Source organism: Anoplopoma fimbria, chromosome 5, assembly GCF_027596085.1.
Source record: "Anoplopoma fimbria isolate UVic2021 breed Golden Eagle Sablefish chromosome 5, Afim_UVic_2022, whole genome shotgun sequence".
Classification (NCBI taxonomy): domain Eukaryota; kingdom Metazoa; phylum Chordata; class Actinopteri; order Perciformes; family Anoplopomatidae; genus Anoplopoma; species Anoplopoma fimbria.
The window spans coordinates 18,789,272-18,816,418 of NC_072453.1; the positions used below are offsets into that span (position 1 = coordinate 18,789,272).

The window sequence follows — 27,147 nt, forward strand, 5'->3', positions numbered from 1 at the left end:
TCTAGCTGTCTCCCTGTCTCCCTCTCTCTCTACCTGTCTCTCTCTCTCTCTCTCTACCTGTCTCCCAGTCTACCTGTCTCCCAGTCTACCTGTCGTCCTCAGGTGCTCAGGTGCTCAGGTCCTCAGGTGAGTCCTCAGGTGCTCAGGTGAGTCCTCAGGTGCTCTCCTGTGGAGGATGGTGCTCGGTGCCTCGGGACGGTGCTCTCCGCTGGTGGAGCAGCACCGGTCGGCTGTGAGCTTCTCGCTGCTGCTCGTGGGTTACGTCCTCTACCTGCTGCTCGGTGCCGGGATCTTCTCCGCCATCGAGCGGCCCTACGAGCAGCGTCTGCGGGAGGATCTGCGGGCCGCCCGGCGGGACTTCCTGAACAACCACACCTGCGTGTCCGACGCACACCTGGAGGAGCTCCTGGCGCGCGCACTGGAGGCCAGTAGCTATGGAGTGACCGTACTGGGAAACAGCACCGAGAGGAACTGGGACTTCGTGTCGTCCCTGTTCTTCACCAGCACCGTGCTGACCACCACAGGTGAGGCCGAGGAGCAGGTGTTCAGAGCACAAGTGTCATGTCAGCTTTACTTTATATTCATTCATTTGTTTCATTCTCTAAAGTCAATCTTTCAAATCCTGCTGACTGTATGTGAAACCTCTAGAGCCAAACTCTGCTCATCATTCTGCAGGAAGAAGGAAGACAAACTCTGCTCATCATTCTGCAGGAAGAAGGAAGACATTACATTATTATATTACATTACATTACATTATATTACATTATTATTATATTATTATATTACATTACATTATATTATATTATATTACATTACATTACATTATATTACATTATATTACATTACATTATATTACATTACATTACATTACAGTCATTTAGCAGACGCTTTTATCCAAAGCGACTTACAGGAAGTGTATTCAACATAGGTATTCAAGAGAACTACTAGTCACCAGAAGTCATCAGTGCATCTCCTTTCTTAAACAAGCATCTTAAAGCATAAACCAGAGCAAAAGTATAGTGCAGAGGCAGATTACTACGAAAACAATAATTGCAACAGACTAATACGAATATCAATAAGTGCTACGAGGAAGGCTCAGGGTAGTACTTCTTGAAGAGACTTCACAGTTACAGTAACATTGCACTTATACATGTTGGTAAGCCATTAATAAATACCAGTGTGTCACACTATACTGGGAACCACCCAGTCTGGGGTTATACGTGATAATAAACTGTTAATAAAGGGCATTACAAAAAGACAAGATGTCAGAATAGTTTTTTCATCTCTGGTAATCAATGTTGTTCTTATTACCGACTGTAAGAAAAACTACGTATTAATAAAGTTATTAGAAACCTTTTATACAGAAATACTATTCTGTCACAGTACACCTTCATCAAGAGCACACAAAGGTACAGGTTATGTAAAAGTAAAGGACAGAATGTACATTATATATGTTGTGTGGCGTATTTAACAGTTAGCTGATGTTCTGTCATTCAGAGGTTCTATTGTGAGAACAGACCACTGAAGCTCCGTCACACCTGGTTTATAGTGAGCAAATGAAAGGTGGTGGTGTCTTCACGTCTAGACATGCTGCAGTCTTTCTGTCTTTCTGTCTTTCTGTCTTTCTTTCCTTCCATGTAATGATTGTTTTGTGTGTAGAGCTTCACAGGCTGTCCTGGAGAAGAACCCCACCCCAGCTACACCCCTGTAATGAAGGCATGTTGGCTTGTGTTTTCTCAGGTTATGGCCACTCTGTTCCTCTCTCCGATGAGGGGAAGGCCTTCTGCATCTTCTACTCCCTCTTCGGCATCCCCGTCACCCTCTTCCTCCTCACTGTCGTGGTGCAGAGGGTGATGGTCCTGGTGACTCGACGTCCATTGTCCTATTTCCACCGTCGCTGGGCCGTGTCCAAACCCAAGCTAGCCGTCATACACGCTACCTGCCTCACCATCATCATGGCCCTGCTGCTCCTCATCATCCCTGCCTGGATATTTGTCAGCCTGGAGAAGGAGTGGGATTTTCTGGAGTCTCTGTATTTCTGTTTCATCTCTCTGACGACCATCGGCCTCGGGGATTACGTCCCCGGAGAGACCCAGAGTAAAGAGGACAACCCACACCCACAGCTCTACAGGCTGGCCATTACAGGTGAGGGGGGGGTTATCACATGTTCTCATCCTGGTTATGATGGTGACCTGTTGAATCAGAATAAGTCTATGAGTTGTTACCCGTCAACCAAAGACACATTTATGTTTTCTTGTCATGTTTTAACTGAATGATTTCAGTATTTCCAGAGTTGGAGGTTTCTGTACTCGTGGTGCTTTGAGCTAGAGGCTAACACCAGCATGCTAACAGAATATCAGCATATCAGAAACGCTTTATTGCCAAGTAGGTTTGCACATACAAGGAATTTGGCTTGGTGAATGGTGCATGACAATAAACCCATTGAAACGGTATAAAACATAATTAAAAAATAAAGATATGAAAATCTACAATATAATTTGATAAGAGTACATTAAAATAGGTCTGTTGTTAAAGTGGTAAAATGCTCATAATGACTTCCACGTTTATGATCATCAAATATTGTTTTCCATGTTTGTATGCCATCTTAATTTAGCGTGTTAGCGTTCTAAAATGTGCTAATTAGCTCTTCACACAAAGTACAGATGAGACTATTTAGAACGTCGTTAGTTTTACAGGAATTTGTTCATAAACCAAAGTATTTGTTAAAGAGATTTTCCCCCGATGATGAAATGTCATCAACTGAGAAGACAGGTTCATCATGTTTTCCACCATGAACCACTGAAGCTTTTCTCATTGACAGCTGAAACAAAGCAGTGACTGCTAGCGGCTCCGCCCTTTATTCAATCACCAAACCTTGATTTGTTTTATAAGTCACCTCTCTCTGTTTCCTCATGGTGTCTGTGTGTGTTTGCTCTCCCAGTCTACCTGCTGCTGGGTTTGGTGTTTGTGCTGGTGGTGCTGGAGACGTGTTACGAGCTTCCCCAGATGAGACGCATCGCACAGAGGTTCTACAAAGAAAAAGTCCGGGAGCTGGACTCTGAGACCACCAACATCATCGACCGGGATCACCTGAGTGAGGAGCAGAGCGACCCCTCGGATGAGGTGTCAGATCACCTGCCCGTCATCCCCTCAGTGTCAGAACAGGCTGCTTCACTACGGCTGGACAGCAAGCCACCGCCTTACACCCCCGCATCATGATCAGCTGCTCACAGCATCATGATCAGCTGCTCACAGCATCATGATCAGCTGAGATGACAGATTTTGCTGAAAAACATTTGTTGGAATTGCAATGAAAATCCTGAGTGCTCAGGACACACCGTCTTTGACCTGTAAATGTGTATGTGTGGGTTTAGAAGGAGCCTGAGCACGCTTGTGTACATCTACGTGTAAGCTGCCAGCGCCAACAGACATTGTGTGGCGTAGCAGCAGGACACACCCACAGATTATCAGGGTGGCATTGTTCTCTGGTTCTCCTGCAGATAAGAGCTCTCTATCTGGGACTCAGAGGAAGGGCCGGGCCCCTGAAGTGGAGGGAAACCCCACAACGTTCCACTTCCTGCAGAAGTCTTGATGCTGTAATTCAAAGCGGCACAGTTTTCTCCAGAGGACTTCAGAGCGCTCTTAGCACTTTATATGCTCTACGCTGGTATTTGCATAGGACATTTGCCTTCTTGTTGGACGTGGTATAGCAGCACTAGAGGAATCGTGTGGACCATCAGTTGGCCTGCTGTACATTATGTGATAGGATTCCTAGAAGAGGTTGTTGATGTTAATTGGGTGGACAAAATAATAGAAACCTGTCAGTATAACGCAATATAATTCAACAGCACCACAAACTGCAGCCTCCATAACTATCATAAAGTTGGATCAATGTTTTTCTAAAACTATTTCAACAACAAAACATAAAAATATTATGATTTCCATGAAGGAAAGATTGATTGCAGCGCTGATGTATGATGTATTAGACTGTATTTGTTTGAGCTAAACTGGACATTGACTATATTTCAGACTGTAATGTGTGCCGTTTCACCACTAGAGGGCAGCACTTTCATCTCAGACACAAAAGAGTTACTGGAGTTTTTTGTTACTGGGGTTTAATCTTTCATGCTGCTCGGGGGAAAGCTGTATTAATAATGAAGTTGCAAAAAGGTGTCGTTGTTACAACTGAGGGTGAAGGAGCTCGTTGTTTTTTAGGATTCATTTTACTCAAAAGCTAATCAACAGTCTAAAAAATGGGTTAAAAAAAGAAAAAAGGATATAATTTGTCTTCCAAAGATCATGATCATCATGTTTTCATTGTCAATTTGCTGCTTTTCATCAAGAGCAACACTTTGTTATAAAATCCAAATAGATTTCTGCATAAAATGTATATAAATCATGCAACATTAAACATTTAATAATTGATTATATTTTTTACAAATGACCGTCGATTCAAACCTTTTATATAAACATGGGTTATCTTATTTATTTATACAGTACAGTATCATATTCACATCATAATTCAAGACACATACATGCAGACTGACATATACGCACACACTCATTCACGCCCATTCAAATTCAAACATACACACTCACACACAAACACACAAACTGTCCTTCAACCGGAGAGGCAACACTCCCTCTGTAGAGTGCCGTCAGCAGGGAACACATTTGTCCTTCTGGAATGTCCTTGCATCCACATGAGCTGCGTGAATGTTGATGTGCAGCAGACGTTGACCTTTCACCCCCACACAAAAGCTGGAGAGTGTAAAGTTGACTATCTTATTCACAAATTGGTAGAAGACACCAGATCACTCTCAGGCTGTCGGGGTTGATCCCTCACCGGCCGTCACTCAAACAAACATCTGAGCTTCATACAATCTGCTGCTGTTTGGAGCAGCGGGGCCAGAGAGGACGCAGGCTGAGGAGGAAGAGGATGAAGATCAGCACTGCGATGACGGTGACGATGGAGACGTATCCAGCATGGGGCAGAGGAGGAGAGTCTGGAGCTTCAGCTGGAATCATATTGGTCAGATTCAACATGTAGCCCAGCGTCCAGCCGGCATCACTGCCTTTTATCTGGACACACACACAGGAAGAGGAAACTGTCAGTGCTTTATTGATGTGTACCTCCAGGACAGCGTGGAGGTACACTGTACTGTTAAGGCCACATAAATAGTGTTACTTTTGCTTCAGTGGAATTTGAAATGGAGAATGTTCTTTATTTTCCAATATATTCTCTTACTACTGATCTTAACCAGCACTACACGGCGTTCTGCGTTATTTCATGCAGGAGTTCCTCTAATCCAAGACAGTTTCTCTTTGGGGAGACGGAGAAAGAACCCTTGAACGTTCAACCTAAGCCTAAGCCTTATCATACAAATACACACAGAAAATACTTTGTAGCTTCAGGTTCTGTTCCTGATATTATTTATATATCGGCATGCTGGCTGTGCTTTTCCCTCTAAGGTTAAATCACAATATCTCCCCAGAAAAAAATAGGTTATGTAGGTTAGGTTTTAGGTTATGATTTATTCATTTTAAATGATGTATTTATTGTTTTACGTTGTTTTTGTAAACTCCTTTGTATAATCTTTATTTATTTCGTTCCCTCAGCAGATTCCTGTTTGCTGTTTGTGTTCTTTAAGAGCTCCCTCTAACTGCAGAACCTTTTCCTGCCAGATATATATATATATATATATATATATATATATATATATATATATATATACAGATATATATATATGTATATATATATATGTATAACCATTCACCATAACGGTCGATTCCTCCGCGTAAGTGTCTCCGACTGAGCGGAGGAAGTGCGTATCGGGTGTCTTGTTATTGTTGGACGTTTTCTGGTAAGGTTGCTGTTGGTCCTTTTTTGACTGAGCCAACCCATAATGGATAATCTAGTTCATTCTTCTTAATTGAGCAATCCTTATTAATCTTTTTAGCCCGAGTAACGCCTTTAGAATCAATCTTTTAAAGTGGTAGTATATGAAGTGAGAGAGGAGGACAAAGAGTGATGTTGAAGATGAGGATCTTAGACTTCCAAAACTCCAATATGTCCTCACAAAGGTAGAAGTACACGGCCACACACTCATAGGGCGTTAATGCTCGGAGTGCACCGTGACCTACTGACCTTTTCAATGAACTTAATGTCGGAGTAGCTGTCTGAGGAGAAGTTGTATCCTTCGGTCAGCAGGGTGAGGATGTACGTGCCAGAGAAACAGTACTCAGCCAGATACTTCAGCTTGACCTTTGGATGCTGCTTCTTTACCTGTTCAAGCCGTTGAAATGCAGTGACATCATCAATGTACAGTCAAGGCATTCTGCATGAGACGGGAAAGCAGATCAGCGTGGCTGGACATTTGTGTTGTGTTTGTAACTGATGAGTAAAACCCGACCTGTTCCCAAGGGGTGGAGCAGTAGAGGGTTAGCTTGTCCTTCACTGCTGTCAGATCGAGGGACGTATCCGTCAGATTGAGGAAGTCCATCACAAAGTAGTAAGCAGAGAAAGCCTGCAGTGAGATGGAGCGAGAGACGAGGCAAACGTAAATGTATCTTTTCCTTTATAAATGTTTTATTCTCATGAGGTTTTGTTTCTGGCCTCATTGGTGCAGACGGTTTGTCTTTGGTTTGTCTTTGGTTTGTGGATAGCTGTGAGAATAGAACATATGCAGCATCTCCTTCCAGGAACAGTTTACCTGTTACTCTGGATAAGTCTGTTACACTCAATATTTCTTTAGGAGAAAACAGTCCCAAGGAAAAGTTTCCATACAGTGAGGTCTTGATTATTCAGCTGAAGAAAATAACATTCACCGTTGCACAGATGGAATGAAACCAGAAATAGTGTCTAGATACCACTAGACATAAGGCTATTTAGTGTGTAAGGATAATTCAAACTGGATTACTGTGTTACATTACCCCAAATGGGCCCTGCAAAAGAGGCTGGAAGACCCCGTTGAAAGAGCACTGGCTGTATTTGCAGTCAGTAAAGTTAAAGACGTTCTTGACGACTTCCTGGCATTGTTGGAAGTTTCCTGTCCCGGTGTGATTGAAGGTCTCAGGGGCTCCTAGGGGTTTCCTGTCTGACATGCAGGGGCTGTCATAGAGCACAGAGTAGTTCTTTGTTGCAGTGTATCCAGGATGGGAACAAGGATCTGCTACTGATATTGGACCTGACTATTAAAGAGAACAGGATAGAGAGGTGTGATAAATACAGAGGGTAAACTAAGTGAAGTTAAAGTCAGAATTATTGCACATTTCAGCATTTTACATCACTCTAAAAGATTATTGAATCTCAAATGATCACAGATTAGAAGAGATTTGAGCAGATCGTTAATGTCAACAGAGAAAGAAACCTGTACTCTACTTGAGTCTGGTGTGCCAGCGTCATTCGATGTGCTTGGTCTTTCCCATAACACAGGAAGCTGTGGGTGTACAGGTCATAGTCATTTCCGTAGAGTCGGAAGGTGACGGAGTTGCTAGGCGACTCTGAACCGTCATAATTATCGGACACAAAGCTAATCTGGGTGGAGGCCCCGCCGAGGTCCAGGGCGCCTGTGGTTTCCAGGCCCTGCAGCAGAAGTGCATTAAGGTCAGAGGGCAGCAGGAGCACGCTGACTGAGAGCACATGTAAAAGTGGACGTGTGTGCAGACCTGTTTGAGGCGGTCGTCCAGGTAGTTGACTGTGACCCAGCCAAAGGCGCCCTCCTCCTGGCCGCTGAGTATTCTAGCTCCCTGATAGGAGAAGGGGGACTTCTGCAGGGCTCCCTCCACGGCCTGAAAGACCTGGTGTGACGCCGCGCTGTTCTCCATGCTGCACACAACACAAATCATTGGACTGGTTCACTTCCGTAATTCAAATCAATACAGCAGCCATAAATAATAAATAGACTGTGTCGTATTTAATGGATTGGACGGTAACACATTCAGTTATAAGTTCATGTGGAGATAAATCACAAAGCAGGCATGTGAAAACGGCTCCAGCGCTTTGACTGCCACCACAAACAGTCTGGAGGGAAGCGTGGATGCATCAGTGTGTCAGCAGGAGGAGGGCATGCTGTGGTCCTTTATGTTTCATTACGGGGACGTGTGTGTGTGTGTGTGTGTGTGTGTGTGTGTGTGTGTGTGTGTGTGTGTGTGTGTGTGTGTGTGTGTGTGTGTGTGTGTGTGTGTGTGTGTGCGTTTAACGTACTTGAGCAATCTCATTCCCGCAGTAGCCCCCAGATAAAGAGGGGTCTCGCGGTGTCTTTTTCCGGGCACACGCTCCTCGGCCTCCTGCATGCATGCTCTCAGAGACTCCCCTGCCTTCAGTGGAGCAGACGCATAGCTGGAGATACCTGGACCTGCAAGGTGGACAGCATGTCAAGAGGTTGAAGTCTTTTATTTTAATGTAGCGACTATATCAAAAAATAATAAGAGTTGTGAGTTCAGAGATCCTAGCCGGCTTAGGAATCGAAGGTCATCTGTCCCTGATCAAACACCCAGCATGAATGTTCACCTCCTCCCTACTTTGTGTTCACCTCTCAGGTGATGCAGCTGGGTTAAAGGATCAGCTGGTGTTATCTGTGTTTGTCTGACAGTTCACAAATCCCAAGAAAAACCAGCAATGCTTTAGCTTATTTCACTTACCCTGACTGTGGTACTCAGCCAAGCCACTTAAACTGTTAAAACAGATCCAGTTTCATCAGTTAAACATGTGGACAGTGTTTAGTTGTAAACTTTCTCAGAGACGCGTGTGGATCCTATCGTCTGGTATCAATGACTGTAATGTAATGTAATCAATGAAAGCGTTCCACTTTAAGCTTTGAAAGCCGATGTTAATGACAGGAAGAGGGAGGCTCACTCACTTTACACTTCACAGAGAAGAGTCTTTGACAGGAATCTCTCTTATATGTTATGTATTTAAAGACGCTTTAATCATTTAGAGACATTTGGTTGCATAAGAAGGCTAAGGCTCTACATGTATACATGCGTACAGCACAGGCCCTGTCACTACCTCTTTGTGTGACTTGTCATGTTGTAACTAATGGCTTTATTAATGATGAATAAATCATTTGTTCGGGGAATAGTTAGGCATTTTGGGACGTTCATACTTCTTTTGCTTCTCCACTCTCATATCTGTAGTTATGACTCTTTAGTCACTGCCAAATAGCCTAGCTCGATATGCTAATCACTAGCTGGCTCTATAGCGTCATTTTCAGGAAATCTTTTGTCGTGCCATATCATCCTCAACATAACGCGCTTCAATTGATCACGAAGGACCATCCAATGACTCGTTGACCAAAACAACCAATGAACATTTACAACTAGAGCTTGATGACGTATGAGAGACTGAACATCATGTCTACCTCAGCCTGAATATATAAGAGTTATAAGAACATTTACATCTGCAGCCATAAATGTAAGTAAATTATTACTAAATGTCTCTCCCAATACAATAATCCATCAAGTGTGCAGTTGTTAATGTTAATGAGTTTAAAAAGAATAGTTTCTGGCTGCAGATGCCTTTTACAGGATGTAAGTGGTTTAGAGGCGACACTTTACATTATTTCCAAATTATTAAGCCATTCAAAAATATGTATTTTAAGTTAAACTGGTATGAACAAGTAAATCAGAATTCACACATGAAGACGTTCATATATTTTCAAAGTTAAAGCTAAGGTTTATTGCTCCAGTAATGCATCATTTGAATATTTAACAACACTTAATGCTCACAGTGAACTGTGTAAAGATGTTCATGATTAAACATTTGCATCAGCACGCATTAGTGGGGAATACTTGAACATGAGGACGAAGTGTGTATATGTGACGTCGATGTGCAGCTCATACCTTTGACTTTGCAGGAATGCTTCTGTTCAACTCTTCCAGTGTTGTTATCCTTCTCAGCCGGCCACTCGTAGATATACAGAGCAGTGTGGGAGGAGCCGGCGTCCAGCACGATGCCATACTTCAGTGGAGACAGAAGAAGACATTCCTGTTCAGTACTCGGTGACGGTTTACTCTGGACGACTACCATCCTGTTTAGCCCCCAGACAAACTTTATGGAACTACTACACTTATCTGTGCAAATAAAATACTATTGGTTCAGTGCTGAACCTGTGTAGTAACGCAGTATACACTGTAATCAGTTATTGCTAAGTAACAGAAAGTGGTGATTTAATGTTCTTGTTAACATCCACTGGCCTTATTTGGTAGTGGATCTGTAGAACCGGTACAGGTTGAGGTCATAATGACAGGAGGCCATATTTGGCTTGTGGACATTGGACAGAGATCCCACAGTGATGCAGTGAGCTCCCACACAGAGAACAGGCTACAATACTTTAGCATTTCTCTCTAACATACCTTGTACTTTTGGGGGAGGGGCCTGTTCTGCAAAACTGCTACCGTCACCAAGGCAACGATCGCTATGACACCAATCACAGTGACGATGACGGTCACCGGCGTGTGCCAGGGGTTCTTCTCTTTCATCTCTGAGAGCGGGGGCGGAGAGAGCCACAGGCGGGAGGAGAGCGAGGGTTTCCCGGGTGGAAGGGGAGATGGGGATACGTTGGAAAGAGGAATGGAGTGTTAGCCAATCTTGCATCCAGATGTGAGTGATGTCGCAGCATGTGTGTGTGTGTGTGTGTGTGTGAGCGAGCCTGTCGGAGAGGGTTCGGTAATGGTGTTGTTTCGTAACCAAGGGATACGGATGGATTTTACTGGTTGGGTTTGTCTGAACTTCTGCTAAGCTGTTTGTTGATTCATCAAAGTTCTGAGGTACTGTTTCAAAGATCAACAAGACCTCCTGTTGGAACGTGATCAAAAGGAAAACAACTGGTGGACATAGCTGACATGTTTACACAAAGCAAAGCCATAGAATCACAAAATGATGACCTGTTATGATTAACGATATAGCAATGAGTCACGGTTAGCCAACAACAATGGAAGATTTCAACATTCTGTTGTAGGTAATATTTTAATATATTTGATCGCTGTCTCTGCTACTGCTCGGTTTGGTTCCCAGTCCTTCTAATGGGATTTAAAACACACACACACACACACACACACACACACACACACACACACACACACACACACACACACACACACACACACACACAGATGGGTTTGCAGATTACATGCGCTTATATATTCCCAGTTTACTGTATTAATGGCCAAAAAAGGGTGTAACAGGCTGACTGTGTTCTCAAGGCTATTGTGATGGAAAAGAGTGATGAACAAGAGATCAGCCTGAAACTGTAAAGTACACACACTTGTGCACACACGGTTGTGTGATTATCAGCAGTAAGTAAACTAGCAGACACTATCTGGGTACACTCATGTCGACAGTGACCGACGCTACAGGACAGAGAAAGCCACAAACACACAGGACATGAAGACATGAGAAACATGACCGTCGTCTACTGTGGGAAAACACACAAAGACTGGAACTCAGAGAGAGAGAGAGAGAGAGAGAGAGAGACTATAAGCACATTAACACAGAGAGAGAGAGAGAGAGAGAGAGAGACTATAAGCACATTAACTAAGCACATTAACACAGAGAGAGAGAGAGATAAGCACATTAACACAGAGAGAGAGAGAGAGAGACTATAAGCACATAAGCACATTAAGAGAGAGAGAGAGAGAGAGAGACTATAAGCACATTAACACAGAGAGAGAGAGAGAGAGAGAGACTATAAGCACATTAAGAGAGAGAGAGAGAGAGACTATAAGCACATTAAGAGAGAGAGAGCACTTACCTCTGTTCTCTACTTCAATGAACTTACCACTGACAGGGAAGTGAGGGAGGCAGAGAGAGAGAGAGAGAGAGAGAGAGAGAGAGAGAGAGACAGACAGAGAGAGAGAGAGAGAGAGAGAGAGAGAGAGAGAGAGAGAGAGAGAGAGAGAGAGAGAGAGAGAGAGAGAGAGAGGTACAGAGTGATAAGATGAAGATGAGAGGTTTTTCAGTCATGGCCGGACAGAGGATTAGAAGAGAGCTGTGTGTGTGTGTGTGTGTGTGTGTGTGTGTGTGTGTGTGTGTGTGTGTGTGTGTGTGTGTGTGTGTGTGTGTGTGTGTGTGTGTGTGTGTGTGTGTGTGTGTGTGTGTGTGTGTGTGTGTGTGTGTGTGTGGCATTTCCTCCCCTAGCTGGGGCAGCAGAGCGGGTCACTATGGAGACACAGCTAAAGTGTTTGTGCGTGTGTCAACGCTTTCTTGTGTGCATGTGAACCCCTTAAAAGGACTCTCTCACTCTCTCACTCTCTCTCTCACTCTCTCTCTCTCTCACTCTCTCTCTGAACTAATGAGAGTCTCTCGCCCCGGCACTACTCTCTCTCCCTCTGTTCATTCTGTGTAGGAGGGAGGGGATGTGGGGACTCCCTTGTTTGGCTGTCTTTTATTACTGGCAGGCTGTGATGTCATCTCTGTGACGGATCGGAATCCCCTGCTTTTCTCTGAGGCTCTGTGTGTGTGTGTGTGTGTGTGTGTGTGTGTGTGTGTGTGTGTGTGTGTGTGTGTGTGTGTGTGTGTGTTAAAGAATAGGGGTTGCTGGTGTGTGGGCTTGTGAGTGCAGACCCAAAACATGACTTGCCTGCAGATCAGTTGATCCATTCACAGATCAGTTGATCCATTCTGTTGTTTCCTATCTTTCTGCACACATGCAGACACACACATACTCATAAAACAAGGGAATTCCTGTCATTGTTATTTATCCCTCTTATCATTCCTTTCCTCTCCTTGAAAGCCTTGCACATACAGGAAGGAAGCTAACGCACACACACAACACACACACACACACACACACACACACACACACACACACACACACACACACACACACACACACACACACACACACACACACACACACACACAGGCATGATGCCAACATAAAGTATCCTGTAATTGTTTGACCATTTCACTGAGCAAACAACCAAAGTTCACAGCTGTCATTCTTCTGTTCAGAACTTTATCCAGAGGCTGTCTGGGAGTCGTCCAGTTATAGATCATATTCACGGCGTGTTCTGGAAATGACCATTTTGTCACCCAGCTGAAATCTTCCATTTATCTCTATGTTACAGAAATTGCGTCACCAAAAGGTAGAAGCAGGCTCACTGTAGGCAGACTGTATTAAACTACAGCTGCTAGAAAAACACTCCATCACTGACAGCTGCCAATAAGAATCCTCCTGTCTGGTTCTGAGAGGGAGGTGGTAACAGCCCAGTGGAGAGGTGCTCAGACGGAGATGCAACATTTAGTTTCCAGTTAAACTCCCTCCTTAATTATCTTCCAGATAAGAGATAGATGTTTCATGTGTAACCACCTCCTGATGATAATGACGGCGTTGGCAGCTCGACACACACACACACACACTCACACACACATGAGAACAGGCTTACTGAGAATCTAATGAAATGCATGAGATGACAGAGGAACATCTACACTGACTGGACCGCAGGCTGTTAGGCCACAAAAACACAGATTTGTATGTTTGTACTCGTGAGGATTCTTATTGACATAACGCATTCCCTAACTACCACAGCTATGCCTAACCCCAACCCTCGGACTATCTAGACCTCGTCTAATCTCAACATACAACCAGGGCTAACCTTGATGTGATCAGTGAGGACCAGGGATGGGCAGGTTGTTAATGTGACTTTACTGATAACAATATGTTGCACTACTATAACCAAAACAACCTAAACGTATGGCTAGGCATTATAAAGTGGAAGAGGTTAATGTTGTTGTTAAAGCAGCTTATCAAACCACAGAAGCTCAGGTTTATTGCAGTTCATTACTAATCCAGGTGTGGGCGATAACGTTTAGCCTAATCAATATGATAAACTGAAAGTAATGCGAGTAGACCCATTCAGAAGAAAACCTAATCCATGTGTTTTATTGTTTCATTACTGCTAAAAGTAATATAAGTATTACTGAAACACACAACACCTTGGACCAACCAAAGTGTCCCCACGTTCCAAAGAACACACAACCTGTGCACATGCCACAGTTTTCCACTCCAGCCCTTCAGTAAGCGGATATGCAGTGTTAAGGTGAGGCTGCCATGGTTCAGACTGTGAGAACACAAGAGAGACATAACATCTGCCATCACTACTCTGTCTCTACGGGTCCTATGAATGCAACACTTTAAGGAATGAAGAGATTTTTAACAAGATAAGTAAAAAATAATATATATATATATAATAACTTGTACTTGTCAGGAAGCAGGAGGTTAAACAAAAGTACGTTCAAGGGAGAATAATGAGTGTTGCATTCAGATCATTCAGCTGTACAAAAACAACACCATTCACAGCACGAAGCCATCTTTACTGCCTAACATACATTCTTCTTACCTAAAGAACCGTTGACTACATTCATTCCTATATTCTTGAACTTTAATTGAATACCTAACGAGATAAAAACAGCACATGCATTCATTCTGCCAAAAGAAGTCTAAAGTTCAATCTGTTTTCTGTATGTTTAAACAGTACAGCACGTTAAAGTTATACAAACACAGGGCACACGCACACGCACACACACACACACACACACACACACACACACACACACACACGCACACACACACACACACACACACACACACACACACACACACACACACACACACACGACACACACACACACACACACACACACACACACACATAAAGGCCAAGACAGACAGTTTATAGGTTTGTCTAATGAACCATCTTCACACAAAGAAGCAACTCTGGAGTTTCTACTGGCACTGTGTTGGAACTGTCAGGTCATACTCAGTGACAGAAGAGTTTCCACCCATGTTGATCTGAGACTCCAGGCTCATGAATCTCCTGTGGTGAAGAGATGCAAAGGCAACAGAGGAAGAGGTAGAAGGAGGTTGTTTTCAATCAGCAGACATGGAGAGGGTTGTTACTTTACACTCAGCGATGAGTCAGAGGGCGACACGGTCGAGGATCGACTTTGTGGTTTCATGATGACGGGAAGACGAGACAACGTCCCTCCGAGGCAGATCTTAAATGTGTTGTGCTGTTTTGATGGTTAGGCTGTAACCAACATAAGTGTGTGGACACATGCACATGAATATTGAGGTAAAACATGTGTTACATAGGCGCAGTCACCACTATTGCCTAACAACAGTTATTTAAGTCCTTTAATTAAGGGAAATTGGCAAAGTAAGGTAAAGTCATGCACACATTTTTTAGTAAACAAGTATTGGCTGTAAACTGTTTGGTAAGTAGCCAAAATACTCATTTTTTACAGATCAGGATCTCCATGCTTTAAGCAACAAATAAACTATAAGAAAATGTTAAATATTCTCCTGTGAATATTATACGCCTATTTTATGAGAAAGGTAACACCTGAGTGTGCAAACCATTACAAACTACAGCCGCCAGATAACTGACGAGAACAAACGCAAAACTTTACTGACAAAAGTCTCTTTAGTAAAGAACCAGTACCTCAAATGAGCGGCTTCAATCCCCAAACCTGCAGGTATGCTCCACTGAACACTGAACAATCTTTTCTTTTTTTTTTTTTACAATAAATGGAAGAAACCAATAATGATCTGATTCAAAAGCACTTCACGATGCCGGATAGGACGAGCAGACTGTATCACACACTGAAGTCTTGTACTTGATTATACAGGCAGACCCACGCTGAGTTCATGGGTCCTGCTTGTCAGCCAGTTAATGATTGAAGTGAAGGGAATTATCCCCAAAACTGCACTTAAGGTGGACTGACCTTTAAGGTGGACTGACCTTTAAGGTGGACCAGCTATTCTCTTTTATGTGACAAGCTGCTCCTCTGAGTTTTGCTTAGCTTTTTGTAAGTACTTGTATTTGGTTTGAAAAAAGGGTTATCAGTGCATCCCTAAACTTAACACGCATGAACCCGTGACGGGCCTATCCTCCTGAAGACTGAACACCCCCCCCGCCTCTGAACACTGTGTCCTTCCGTTGTCACTGAGATCCTTGCCTCAAGTTTTTCTCAATTAATCATGTAAACCTGTGTTTGTCCTAAATGTTACATTACATTACATTACATTACAGTCATGTAGCAGACGCTTTTATCCAAAGCGACTTACAGGAAGTGTATTCAACATAGGTATTCAAGAGAACTACTAGTCACCAGAAGTCATAAGTGCATCTCCTTTCTTAAACAGACAAATGTTGAAAGAGACGCCAACCCTCGGCTCTATAAATACCCCGTCCCGGCTTGTGAAAGCGCTTCGTCTGCTGCTTCCTGTAAAAGGGGAACCTCTGGCAGCGTCATATGATCAGACACCAGAGGAAGCTTCTCTGCCCGCCACAGGGAAGTGGTCTGTCCTCTCTGGGGTCCAGCCTGACCTCGCCTACAGGAAACACTCACCCTGCCCGTCTGCTCGAGCCTGACCTTCAGCTCAGACTAAAACAAGTTTTTTTATTCTAAAGGATCTTGCTGAACATCCCTAGTTGAGTGAAATATTAGCCACAAGTATAAATTTGGAGTTTTCTTTCATCTTCATGGAGACGCTGTAGAGAAGACATTGAACGTTAGCTGACCTTCTGATATTGTGAAATTTAAGGAGAGAGTCACCCAAATTACAAGGAAACAAAGCTTTTCATACTTGCTCTAGAAGTGTTTGGCCATGCAGATAGTTTTGGGAATCTGCCCAGGCTCGGGGATATCTCTGCCTTCTGAACTCCAGATTAATCTCAGCACATAAATATATGAAATACCTATTTGGCATAGCCAACAATTCCTTTTGTAATTTGGCTCAACTGCCCCTCTAATCACGGAGAGGCAGGTGTGTTATTTTGAGACGAGAGATAAGGAATCACTCACCAAATATGAGCTTTGTGTACATTTTTGAGATTGTACAAACATTCTTGTATTAAAGGATACCTAAACACAAAAAAAATAAAATAAAACACAAAAAAACTCTGCTTGCTTCCTCGCCAATTAGTGGGGGGGAATGTGATTTGATTTGTGGTGCTCACATATATAACTTTAATATATCCATATTAAAAGGTATATCACATTATCCAGACGGTGCTTCTGGAAAGACGCATTGTTTTTAACGTAGTTTAAAGCGAGAACCACGTGTTCTCCATGTGACGTATCTTAAAATGTCAGCATTTAAAACCAACATGACACATCGTTATTTTATAATGACCTTTCTAATCTACCACGAGCCACGTGCCTCATCGTGACCCTTTAGATGAGATTTGAGCCACTTAACATTATCAAATGTGACTTATCTATTTCCCAAACATCCCTGAATAACATAAAACTAACTTTGAGGGTGTAAAGGATATTCAGCTTAGTTTATATTAAAGGGAACAACACACCCAAGTTACGAACAAACAGTTTGGTTTTAAATCTGAGATTTCTTATCAATGGATCAATAGTTCAAGGCAAGTACCAAACAAGTTTGAATTCCATCTCCCTGCATTATAATGAGGTGTAAGAGACAAATACAGCAGCACATGAAACCCAAATGATCTGCATGGCATACTGTTTTTTTTATCTTAATTAGGTTGAATTAACCCTTTAATCTAAATGAGGAGACAGGTGTCTTATTGTGAAACCTAAACTATAGAAATGTGACTTTTCTATTAAATTTTGAGATTGTCCAAAGATCCTTAAATTCACTGATACCTAGGAAGTCTAAAACAAAACATATAGGTGCAATTCATATTTGATATAGCTCACAAAACTCTGCTCTTATGGACCACATTGGACCTGTCAACAAAACATTATCTGACCATACGTCAAACGTATTTATTAGCAAACTTTAACCGACCGCAATTCAATTAATCAGACGAGGTTGAACCATAACCCTCAGTCACATGCACTCTGCCTCATAAACCTCCATAAACCTCCATAAACCTCACATGATCCTCAGACTGCCTCTGTAAGTGTGCCGCTGTTTATGCTCACCATCACGAAACCTCCTGCTGAAACCAACACACACACACACACACACACACACACACACACACACACACACACACACACACACACACACACACACACACACACACACACACACACACACACACACACACACACACACACACACACACACACACACACACACACACACACACACACACACACACACAGACACACACACACACACACACACACGCACACACACACACACACACACACACACACACACACACACACACACACACACACACACACACACACACACACACACACACGCACACACACACACACACACACACACACACACACACACACACACACACACACACACACACACACACACAGACACACACACACACACACACACACACACACACACACACACACACACACACACACACACACACACACACACACACACACACACACACACACACACACACACACACACACACACACACACAGACACACACACACACACACACACACACACACACACACACACACACACACACACACACACACACACACACACACACACACACACACACACACACACACACACACACACACACACACACACACACACACACACACACACACACGCACACACACACACACACACACACACACACACACACACAGACACGCACACACACACACACACACACACACACACACACACACACACACACACACACACACACACACACACACACACACACACACACACACACACACACACACACAGACACACACACACACACACACACACACACAGACACACACACACACACACACACACACACACACACACACACACACACACAGACACACACACACACATGCTATGGAAAAGTCACACACCTGCCTCACACACACACACACACACACACACACACATGCTCACACTGCTACATGCAATCAGAGAAGTCACACAGTGGGAAGAGAACACACACTCACCTGATACTTAACAATGTCTGTACCGACTTCTGCTACATCCTGCTGCTGGATACGCTGTGTGATGCTCTTCTGTGTGTGTGTGTGTGTGTGTGTGTGTGTGTGTGTGTGTGTGTGTGTGTGTGTGTGTGTGTGTGTGTGTGTGTGCCAGTCATAGCAGTACACCTACCTCTTTGTGCAGACATGGGTTCTTTCTCAGCAGCAACACAATGCTCTTTCTATTCTTTGCCCCCCTCTCTGTCTCTCTGTCTCTCACCCTCTCTCTTCCTTTCTCTCTCTCTCTGGTAACAGCTCTCTGCTCAGTCTAACCCTTTTCAGCACCTCCTTTCACATACACTCTCTTTATGAGGAGCAGCAGAGCTTCCCTCCTCCCTCCTGCTCAGCCCAATCCCCTCCTTCCCAGGCGCCTTATGTTTTCCCCTCTCTCTTCCTCTCTCTTCCTCTCTCTCTCTACACCTTTGTCATTCTCTTTGCCGCTGTCACTCTTCCACTCACAGCTCCTGCCTTTGCTGCTTTCCCCACTTTCTGCATCTCCCTCCTAATCTGTCTCACTGCCTTAACACCCCTTCTCTCTCCCACTGGTGTCTTTTTCAGATTTTTCACTTATGCCCCTCTTTCTCTTTGTCGTTGCCTCTGTCTTGTGAAAGTGGGTCAAACATGAAAGCAGTGTTAGATCCGGATGGGAGCTGGAGAGAACTTGGAGAAAAGGCAGCGGGTGAATCCTGCTTAAATCCTTGATAGCCGCCACCCTCTTTTTTATCGATGATGATTTAATAAATTGGTCTCTTAATGACTCTACTGAAGTCTTTCACCTCAAATACAGAAAGTTAAAGTTAAAGTTAAAGTTCACTCTGAGAGGCATTAAGAAAGAATCCTTTCAGTTCAGGATGACAGAGAAACCTTGAGTAAAGGCCATGGCACTGACCCTGCTACCTGTTGTCTGTCTACTTGTCACACTTTTACCAAGGCTGAAAAACAAAGCTGCATCTGTTTTTGAGCCATGGTCACGGTCGACACCAGGCTGAACATTAAACCAACCCTGATACTTACACGAGAAAAGAATCTGCCACCATCAGCAGAAACGGTTAATACACGGTGTGGTCAGAATGCATTCTGATGTGTAGAGAAAGCAGTACAATAAGTATATTTTGGGAATGCTTTGTTTGAATTGTTTTGCTTGTAAGACAAACACACATTGTGTAGTCAACAGTAATCCTCACTTAATGATTTTCTAAATGACATGCCGGCTATTTCCTTCAAGATGGCAAAAAGTGTGCTATTGTTCTGTAAACGCTCCATCAGCCTGTCACTAAATGTGAATATCATCATTAGAGATGGTAAATATGCATTTATCCAGTGGTGAGCACAGTGAGAGGGCGGGGGGGGTTACTGCCTCTCTGAGTGAGTCTTAATGCCCCCACGTACCCGTCTAGTTGGTCCAAGTTCTGATCTGGTTTTGGCCGAATGCCCCTCTGTCTATATATTTTATAACATGACATAAAAATGAAGTTCAAACATTATGACCATTCTTCCTCAGATTATCTCTCTACTGAAGCAGAAAAGAGAAAACAGGGTGCTAAACAGGTGGAAACAGAGAGTGACACATAGTTAACTGTCGGCCAAGAGAAGGTCAAGGACGCAGTAGAGTGACCTCACTAGTTCAAGGCATATCAAAGGTAAACAGTACAACAGGCATCTTTTAACTGCTCACTCTCATCTGCATATAGAGTCCTTGTGGACTTTGACTCAGAACGTTGCTGCTGAATGAAACATCTGGTGTTTTCTGAGACATTCCTGGGTCACTCTTCTTCTTCTTCAAAGGCAAATACCAGAGATGTACTGTGCACTTAACAGATGTTTCCAGTAGTTATAGCAACATCTAATGTATTTTTGACAAATTCAGGAGACATCATGTGATACGCCTGAATGCTAATGACACAGCAGCACCACGGAAAGTAAGAGAACAGAAAGAGTAAGAGTGTGTGTTGAAGCACAATGTGTAGGGAGCGTACTTGTTTCTTTGAGGCCTTTCACAACTTATCGTTTCCTCATTTTATAAACGACTTACTGATGCAACAACTCACGGTTCCTCACGGATAAAATGGGAAATGCCTGACAGTTGTGGGAACTGAGAGGGTTTCCATGAAGGGGTCATGACGTTTAATGGTAACGTACTGGAACATGACAATCAATAAATCTAAGTTTTGATTCTATGGCCTCTCTCCTTGAGTGGCGCCCAGAGGGCTTTTACTGGGGAGCAGGTTTTTTTATGAAATGCAACCATTTCAACAATATTTAATGTTTAATGTCTTTTGTTCGTCTCCTCTGACCTTTTGAAAATGATCCCTGTACATCATTCAGTTTTGTATGTTGTCACTCTAATAACATGTCAACAAGCTGCATAATCAGGGAATGCTCTGTTTCCTGTATCATTTCATTTACTGATGTTTTGTTGGTGAATAAACGGCCTTTACTGTATTAGAAAGCAAGAACACAAATGTTATCAGTCAACTTTCGTGGTTTTGGTCAAATACTTCACATCAAACAGTTTGTATTTCATGAATAAAAACATGTGGTAGATTTTCATAAACTGTAAGGTGATTGATCCCCACTGTTTATAAGAGAGCAGTTAGAGAAGAGCTTTCTTGGCCCCACCATGTCTCCTACTAACAAATGGGAGGAAAACTTGAGCACATTTTTTTTAAAGGCACATCAGAGGTCATTTTCTGTTGTTGTTTAAGAGGTTCAATGTGGTTTCACTTTGACCCGACATGCCGCTACTCAAGCCAGTCAGGAATGACAAATGTCATCGTAACAGCTGGACAGATTCAGGGTTGTTCATAGAGCATCTTGGCCATGACGGAGCGTTTGTTTCCTCTCTTTATGACTAATAAAGGATTATCTTATCTTATCTTACATGCATCAAAAACACGCACTGACTTGACATTTTTTTCTTCCTCCTTCTGGCCAAAGCTCTCCGAGTCCGTGGTGTCCGACCTCCACTTCGCAGTCTGATGATGACATTCGGCTGCTGAGCCCAGATGGACAAGGCTCTCTCTAGGACTGCCAGTCAACACTCATCATGAATTACCAATGCAGGGAGCTGTGTGGGCGGATTCACTCCTGTACTGAGTGTTTCTGACAGTAAAAGTTAGATTTACGTCTCATTGTTGCCCAAAAATGGGACAATGAAGTTTGGGATTGTTGTGATCCTCGATATATCACAGCAAGTATAACATGACATGGCAGAATCTAAGGATTCATGTGATTATGATAACAACAAATGTCAACAACCTAAAGAATGGTATTGCATTATCATTTCTCGTTCTTAAACATCTCAAGGGGACGTGTTGGCAGAGAGAGGGACCTGCTGCTGCCCGATATTAACATTTCACAATAAGACTTTTCCTTGAGCAGAACTTGGACACAATAACAAACAGACCAGATCATGCAAAATGCAAAGAGAAACGTTTTATTTCTCCTTTCAGTCATTCTGACAATTGAAAAAGTGGAGATTATTGAGAGACACAAATACACAAAGAAATAAGGTCCAGGTTGAAAACTACCGAAATTATACTTTAACATTTAAAGAGATTCAAACCAGACTATTGTAAGCATCTCTATGCATGTTTTAATGGTGCTGTGTCTCTCATGGGAGAAACGATATGAAATATGGTTTGGAGTATTGGTAATGACTTGGTATGTTTGTTTTGTCTTCTCAGTTCTGATTATTCCGTCCATATGTCTTATTGTTTGTTTTTACTAGGCTTCATTAAAGCCGTTTCTTATCAACAATGTTGACAGTTAAGTATTGAGTAGTTAACTCTGTAATCACTAATTATGGGTTTATAACCAACGTCACTGTTCTGTCCTCTAGCGATCATTCTTGGATGTTTACGGTACAGTCAGCTTGACATAAAGACCAAAGAATCACCAACGATGCTTGTATGGTTTATGTGTTGTTTCACTTATCGACACAGTTGATGGTATTTAAACTGTGGTCAACTTAAGTAACTTGAAATCATTAAAATGTGGTGTCCCACAGGGGTCAGGTTTTGTGCCCTCCACAATTTACCTTGTTTACTTCCTTTAGCTCTAAAGAGTACAGAAATCTTAGCTATCAAGAAGGTGGTCAACAGTTTTAAATGTAATTTATGACTTTGCCACCAAACAGCACGGCCGCAATTTCTGTTAATTACACTATTAAAACTTTGAATATTTCTGACGCTACTTATAGATCCCTAGAGAATAGGAACATTGAAGTTTATCCATTAACAGATGGATTAATGTATGTAATGTATTTTTATACATATGTATATGTATTTTATGCTGCAAATCAGCCTCACAACATATTACAAAAAAGACATATTGACTTTATGTGTTATTATTTTGGTTCCAAACCAGGCAAATGGTTCATCAGAACTGAAAAAAGAAGCTTGAAAAGCATATTAGCCTGACAGAACGAAAGAGGAGGATAAAACTTGTAATGCTGTTTGGGGGCATTGTGTCACATTACATCCCAGTAAGAGCTGCCTGATTGAATTATGGAAAGACTCGAAGCGTCTGTTGAGAATGTTTAAGCGCAGGAAGACGCTGAGCTGTGAAAAGGAGACAGGGAGAGGAAGAGAGAGCGATGATAGAGTGAAAATAAATGTAACAACAAGTCATTATGAAGCCAGGGCCTCAGAAATGTGAGGTGTCCAACAGACAGACAGGATATTAACGGTTCAGTTCTACCCTGTGCCTGTCTCTTTTCATCAGCCTCAACCACACTGTGCTAACATGGTCAGGCTTTTGGAGCATACAATATTTAAAAAATGTGGATACTTGTATCTTCTTTTTTCTTAACTTCCTGTGGTTTTCACTCTTTATTGTATTCAAGAGATGGTGAAAGGAATGTGAGAAAGTTTGGGAAAAACTGACAGAACTGCTTGAAATCCACATACCCATAGTCTAATAAGAAATGAGTTTCCAAAGCCACACATGAAAGCCTTTTAGCCGAGGGGTCACAGCGCAGGGCGGCCTGCCAACAAATGGCTCATGTTCCATATTATAGTAAAAAGAAAATGGAAAGCCTTGTGAATGACAAAATATAATTAGTTGGAGGTCAATCAAAATAAGAAAGTCAGTTAGGGTTAATACATAATTCATATGACCTCTTCACTCGTGCTGACCTTTTTTGGGTTATAGCCCATCCCGCTGAGGAGTGTTACCATGGCGCCGGGTCCCAGAGGAAATGGAAATTGTCAACAAAGAAGCTTTTTGTCACTTGAGTTTTTGTGCAAGATGAGAAACATGATTGTTTGCCAGAAATAGCTCCAACGTACTCCTCCCTGTTATTGACTTCATATGGATAAAAGCTGTATGGAAGCACAGATTTATATTTGGAAGTAGGATAAATCAATTTTTCGTTGTTTTGTTCATGTATCATGTGAAACTCTGAAAGAGGAACTTTCTTGCCTTGTCTTGTAATGAAGGTTCTGCGTTGAGCGGTTTCTGTAGAAACGTCTTCAGATCTCGTACAGAAAGGAGTATGTGGATTTACGTGGGTGTGACGTTTTAGATTACAGAGAGGAGATCTAGTGAGGTCGTGTGTGATCGTGTGTTCTGAGAATCTTTTTTCAAGCATTCCACATTTTATTACACCTATGGTTCAATATCTATGGTCATGTAGTGTCATACAGTGTCATGTAGTGTCATGTAATGTCATGTAATGTCATACAGTGTCACGTAGTGTCATGTAATGTCATACAGTGTCACGTAGTGTCATGTAGCAGCCTCAACAGTTTTCTTTATAACATCAACAGGTTGGTCTCGCTCTTTTGATGATGATAGACTGAAATGACTTATGACTGAGTGATATGTTTTTACAAGAATGTACATTGCATCAGTAGTTGAATTTTCCCTTTGATTAATAGAACTTTCATCTACACATATATTGAGGTACATTGCCCCCTGTTGGCCTAAGATGATATGTAAAGTATCTCAAATGGTGACTTCTCATTGAACTGAATAGAAAGGTTCAAACAGGAGTGATGAAGACAGGAAACACTGAACCCCTTTGTTACAGTGCATCTTTTTATGTATGTTTTTATACATTTTTTTGTATATTTCCATACTTGCTTGGTGTTCCTCTGTGGGGTGCTTACTCACTATGGCTATCTCCAGCATTGATGCATTCACATGCCAAGAAAGATTAAAATAATAATAATAATAATTGCATACTGAACAGAAAATATACTTTTTTTACATACTATACTATGACATTTTTATGACTTTTTCGACATGCAATACAATGACTTCTTTTTTTGAGATGATATACTGACTTTTTTATTACCTTTTTTCAACTTTCACTTTTAAAACGTTTTTAACGTCCTATACTTTGACGTTTTAAAGACATTTCTCAAACAAACTTTAATATGACTTTTTTATACATTTTTGATCAAACTATATAATGAATTTTTATTTTTTTTACTATTTATTTTTTATGACTTTTTCAACATTCTATAACATGTTATTTTTTACTTTTCAACATACTATAACATGTTTTTTTAAATGTATTTTTGGACATAATATACTGTAACTTTTGTATGACTTTTCCAGCATCCTATACTATGACTTTTTAAGTACTTTTCCTACGTACTATACTATGGCTTCATTATGAATTTTTTGTTATACTATAGTCCAATTTTCTTTGGCATAAAATTACCTTTTTATGGCTTTTCTGACATACTGTACTTTGGCTTTTTTTTTATAACTTTTCCAACATACAATAGTATAAGTTGTTTTCGACAACCTAAAATATGAATTTTTGAAAGTTTTTCAACATACTATACTATGGCTTTATTGTGAATTTCTGGTTGTACTGTTCTATGTATTGTTTTCGTCTATACAGTGACTTTTCTTACATACTATACAATGTCTTTTTCTTTGCTTTGTCTTCATACTATACAATACCATTGTATGACTTTTTTCCATCCTGCATTATGACTTTTTTAAGACTTTTCTGGTTTATATTATATTTCGTGTTTTCTTTTACAACTTTTTCAACATACTATGACTGTTTTCCCATGAAATATAGGGTGATGTTTTTTCATATACTATTCTATGACTTTTTTTGACATACTGTACTATGACTTTTTGATTAAAATGACACAAACAGATCCACATACAGAAGGACATGTCGGTGAATCTCATCCAAACATGGCCGCCTCAACTCAATACTGTTAAAAGAAAGCAGTGTAGAAGTACATCAAGTACTACAAGTCATTCCTGCATTAAAATAAGTACCAAAAGTGCTCATTACCCAGAACGATACCCATAAGATTCTTAATTATTGATTCATTAATGTGATCATTATTTAAAGGTGGAGCTCATTTTAATGACTTTATATTGACGAATGTAGTGCAGTAAGAAGTACAATTGTGTATTTACACACATAGTTTGGTCTGGTCTGTGTACAAGTATGAGAACAACTCCGTCACGGTGACGTCACGGTGACTGCTTCCACGTCCTCTGTGGTCATGACTGACCACGTGGTTCCTACTTTTTAAAAGAAGACGCTCCGTCATAACGGGATCTGATTGGCTGTTGAGCCGTGATGTAGCACGCTGGCTGTTTGTTCATGCAGACGGTTTGATGATGAAGATTTCATTATCGTTTGAGCCCTGATTGATCAAATCCTGAGCTTCAGACGGTTCCTGCTCGCACACACACACACACACACACACACACACACACACACACACACACACACACACACACACACACACACACACACACACACACACTGGTGGTTTAGGCGTTAACAGTCTCCTCCTCCTCCTTTTTTATGAATGAGACACACACATAGTGATGTCAGCAACAAGCCCCTCCCCCACTGATGCAGGAAAAACATCACGATGAGGAAGAGAGAGATGTCCTCATGTTTCCCATACGCCTCTCCCTCTCTCTCCCTCTCTCTCTCTCCCTTCCTTCAGATGGGAGAGAGGGGGATGGAGAGCCAACATCAAATCCCCCCACCCCCTCCTCCCCCCCTCTGTCCTTCACGAGCCTGAGGATGAGTAATCCAACACGGGAGGAGGAGGAGGAGGAGGAGGAGGATACAGACGCAGCATCACCATCATCAGTGAACGTTTGGAACGAAGAGGATGAAAATTCAAAACGCTCTGAGCTCAGTCACGATGATGATGACTAATTCCTGGAATGTCACACGCTGAAGACATGAGGAGATAAATAAGGTGAATCTGTTTCTCTGTGAA

The 27,147-nt window shown here is 42.1% G+C and overlaps 2 protein-coding genes across 5 annotated transcripts; one reads left to right on the forward strand and one right to left on the reverse strand.

Annotated features, from left to right (window-relative positions):
- The first annotated feature begins 175 nt into the window (after positions 1-175).
- On the forward strand, positions 176-3,219 carry LOC129091842 (potassium channel subfamily K member 1-like). The gene is made up of 3 exons (XM_054599538.1): positions 176-524; positions 1,741-2,145; positions 2,942-3,219. Exons 1-3 carry the CDS (start codon positions 176-178, stop codon positions 3,217-3,219), a joined length of 1,032 nt encoding a protein of 343 aa, XP_054455513.1.
- Positions 3,220-4,124: 905 nt separating this feature from the next.
- On the reverse strand, positions 4,125-19,273 carry entpd1 (ectonucleoside triphosphate diphosphohydrolase 1). Of its 4 annotated transcripts, none has more exons than XM_054598681.1 (10): positions 19,056-19,273; positions 10,357-10,484; positions 9,844-9,961; positions 8,207-8,357; positions 7,669-7,828; positions 7,382-7,585; positions 6,934-7,191; positions 6,414-6,527; positions 6,149-6,286; positions 4,125-5,082 (listed from the first exon to the last, which is right to left on the reverse strand). In XM_054598681.1, the coding sequence occupies exons 1-10, from the start codon at positions 19,069-19,071 to the stop codon at positions 4,876-4,878; spliced, it is 1,494 nt and encodes a 497-aa protein (XP_054454656.1). In that variant the 5' UTR covers positions 19,072-19,273; the 3' UTR covers positions 4,125-4,875. The 4 variants fall into 4 exon arrangements, with proteins under 4 accessions (XP_054454656.1, XP_054454658.1, XP_054454657.1 ...); XM_054598683.1 differs by lacking the exon at positions 19,056-19,273 and adding an exon at positions 18,890-18,998; XM_054598682.1 differs by lacking the exon at positions 19,056-19,273 and adding an exon at positions 15,448-15,757.
- Between the last annotated feature and the right edge of the window lie 7,874 nt (positions 19,274-27,147).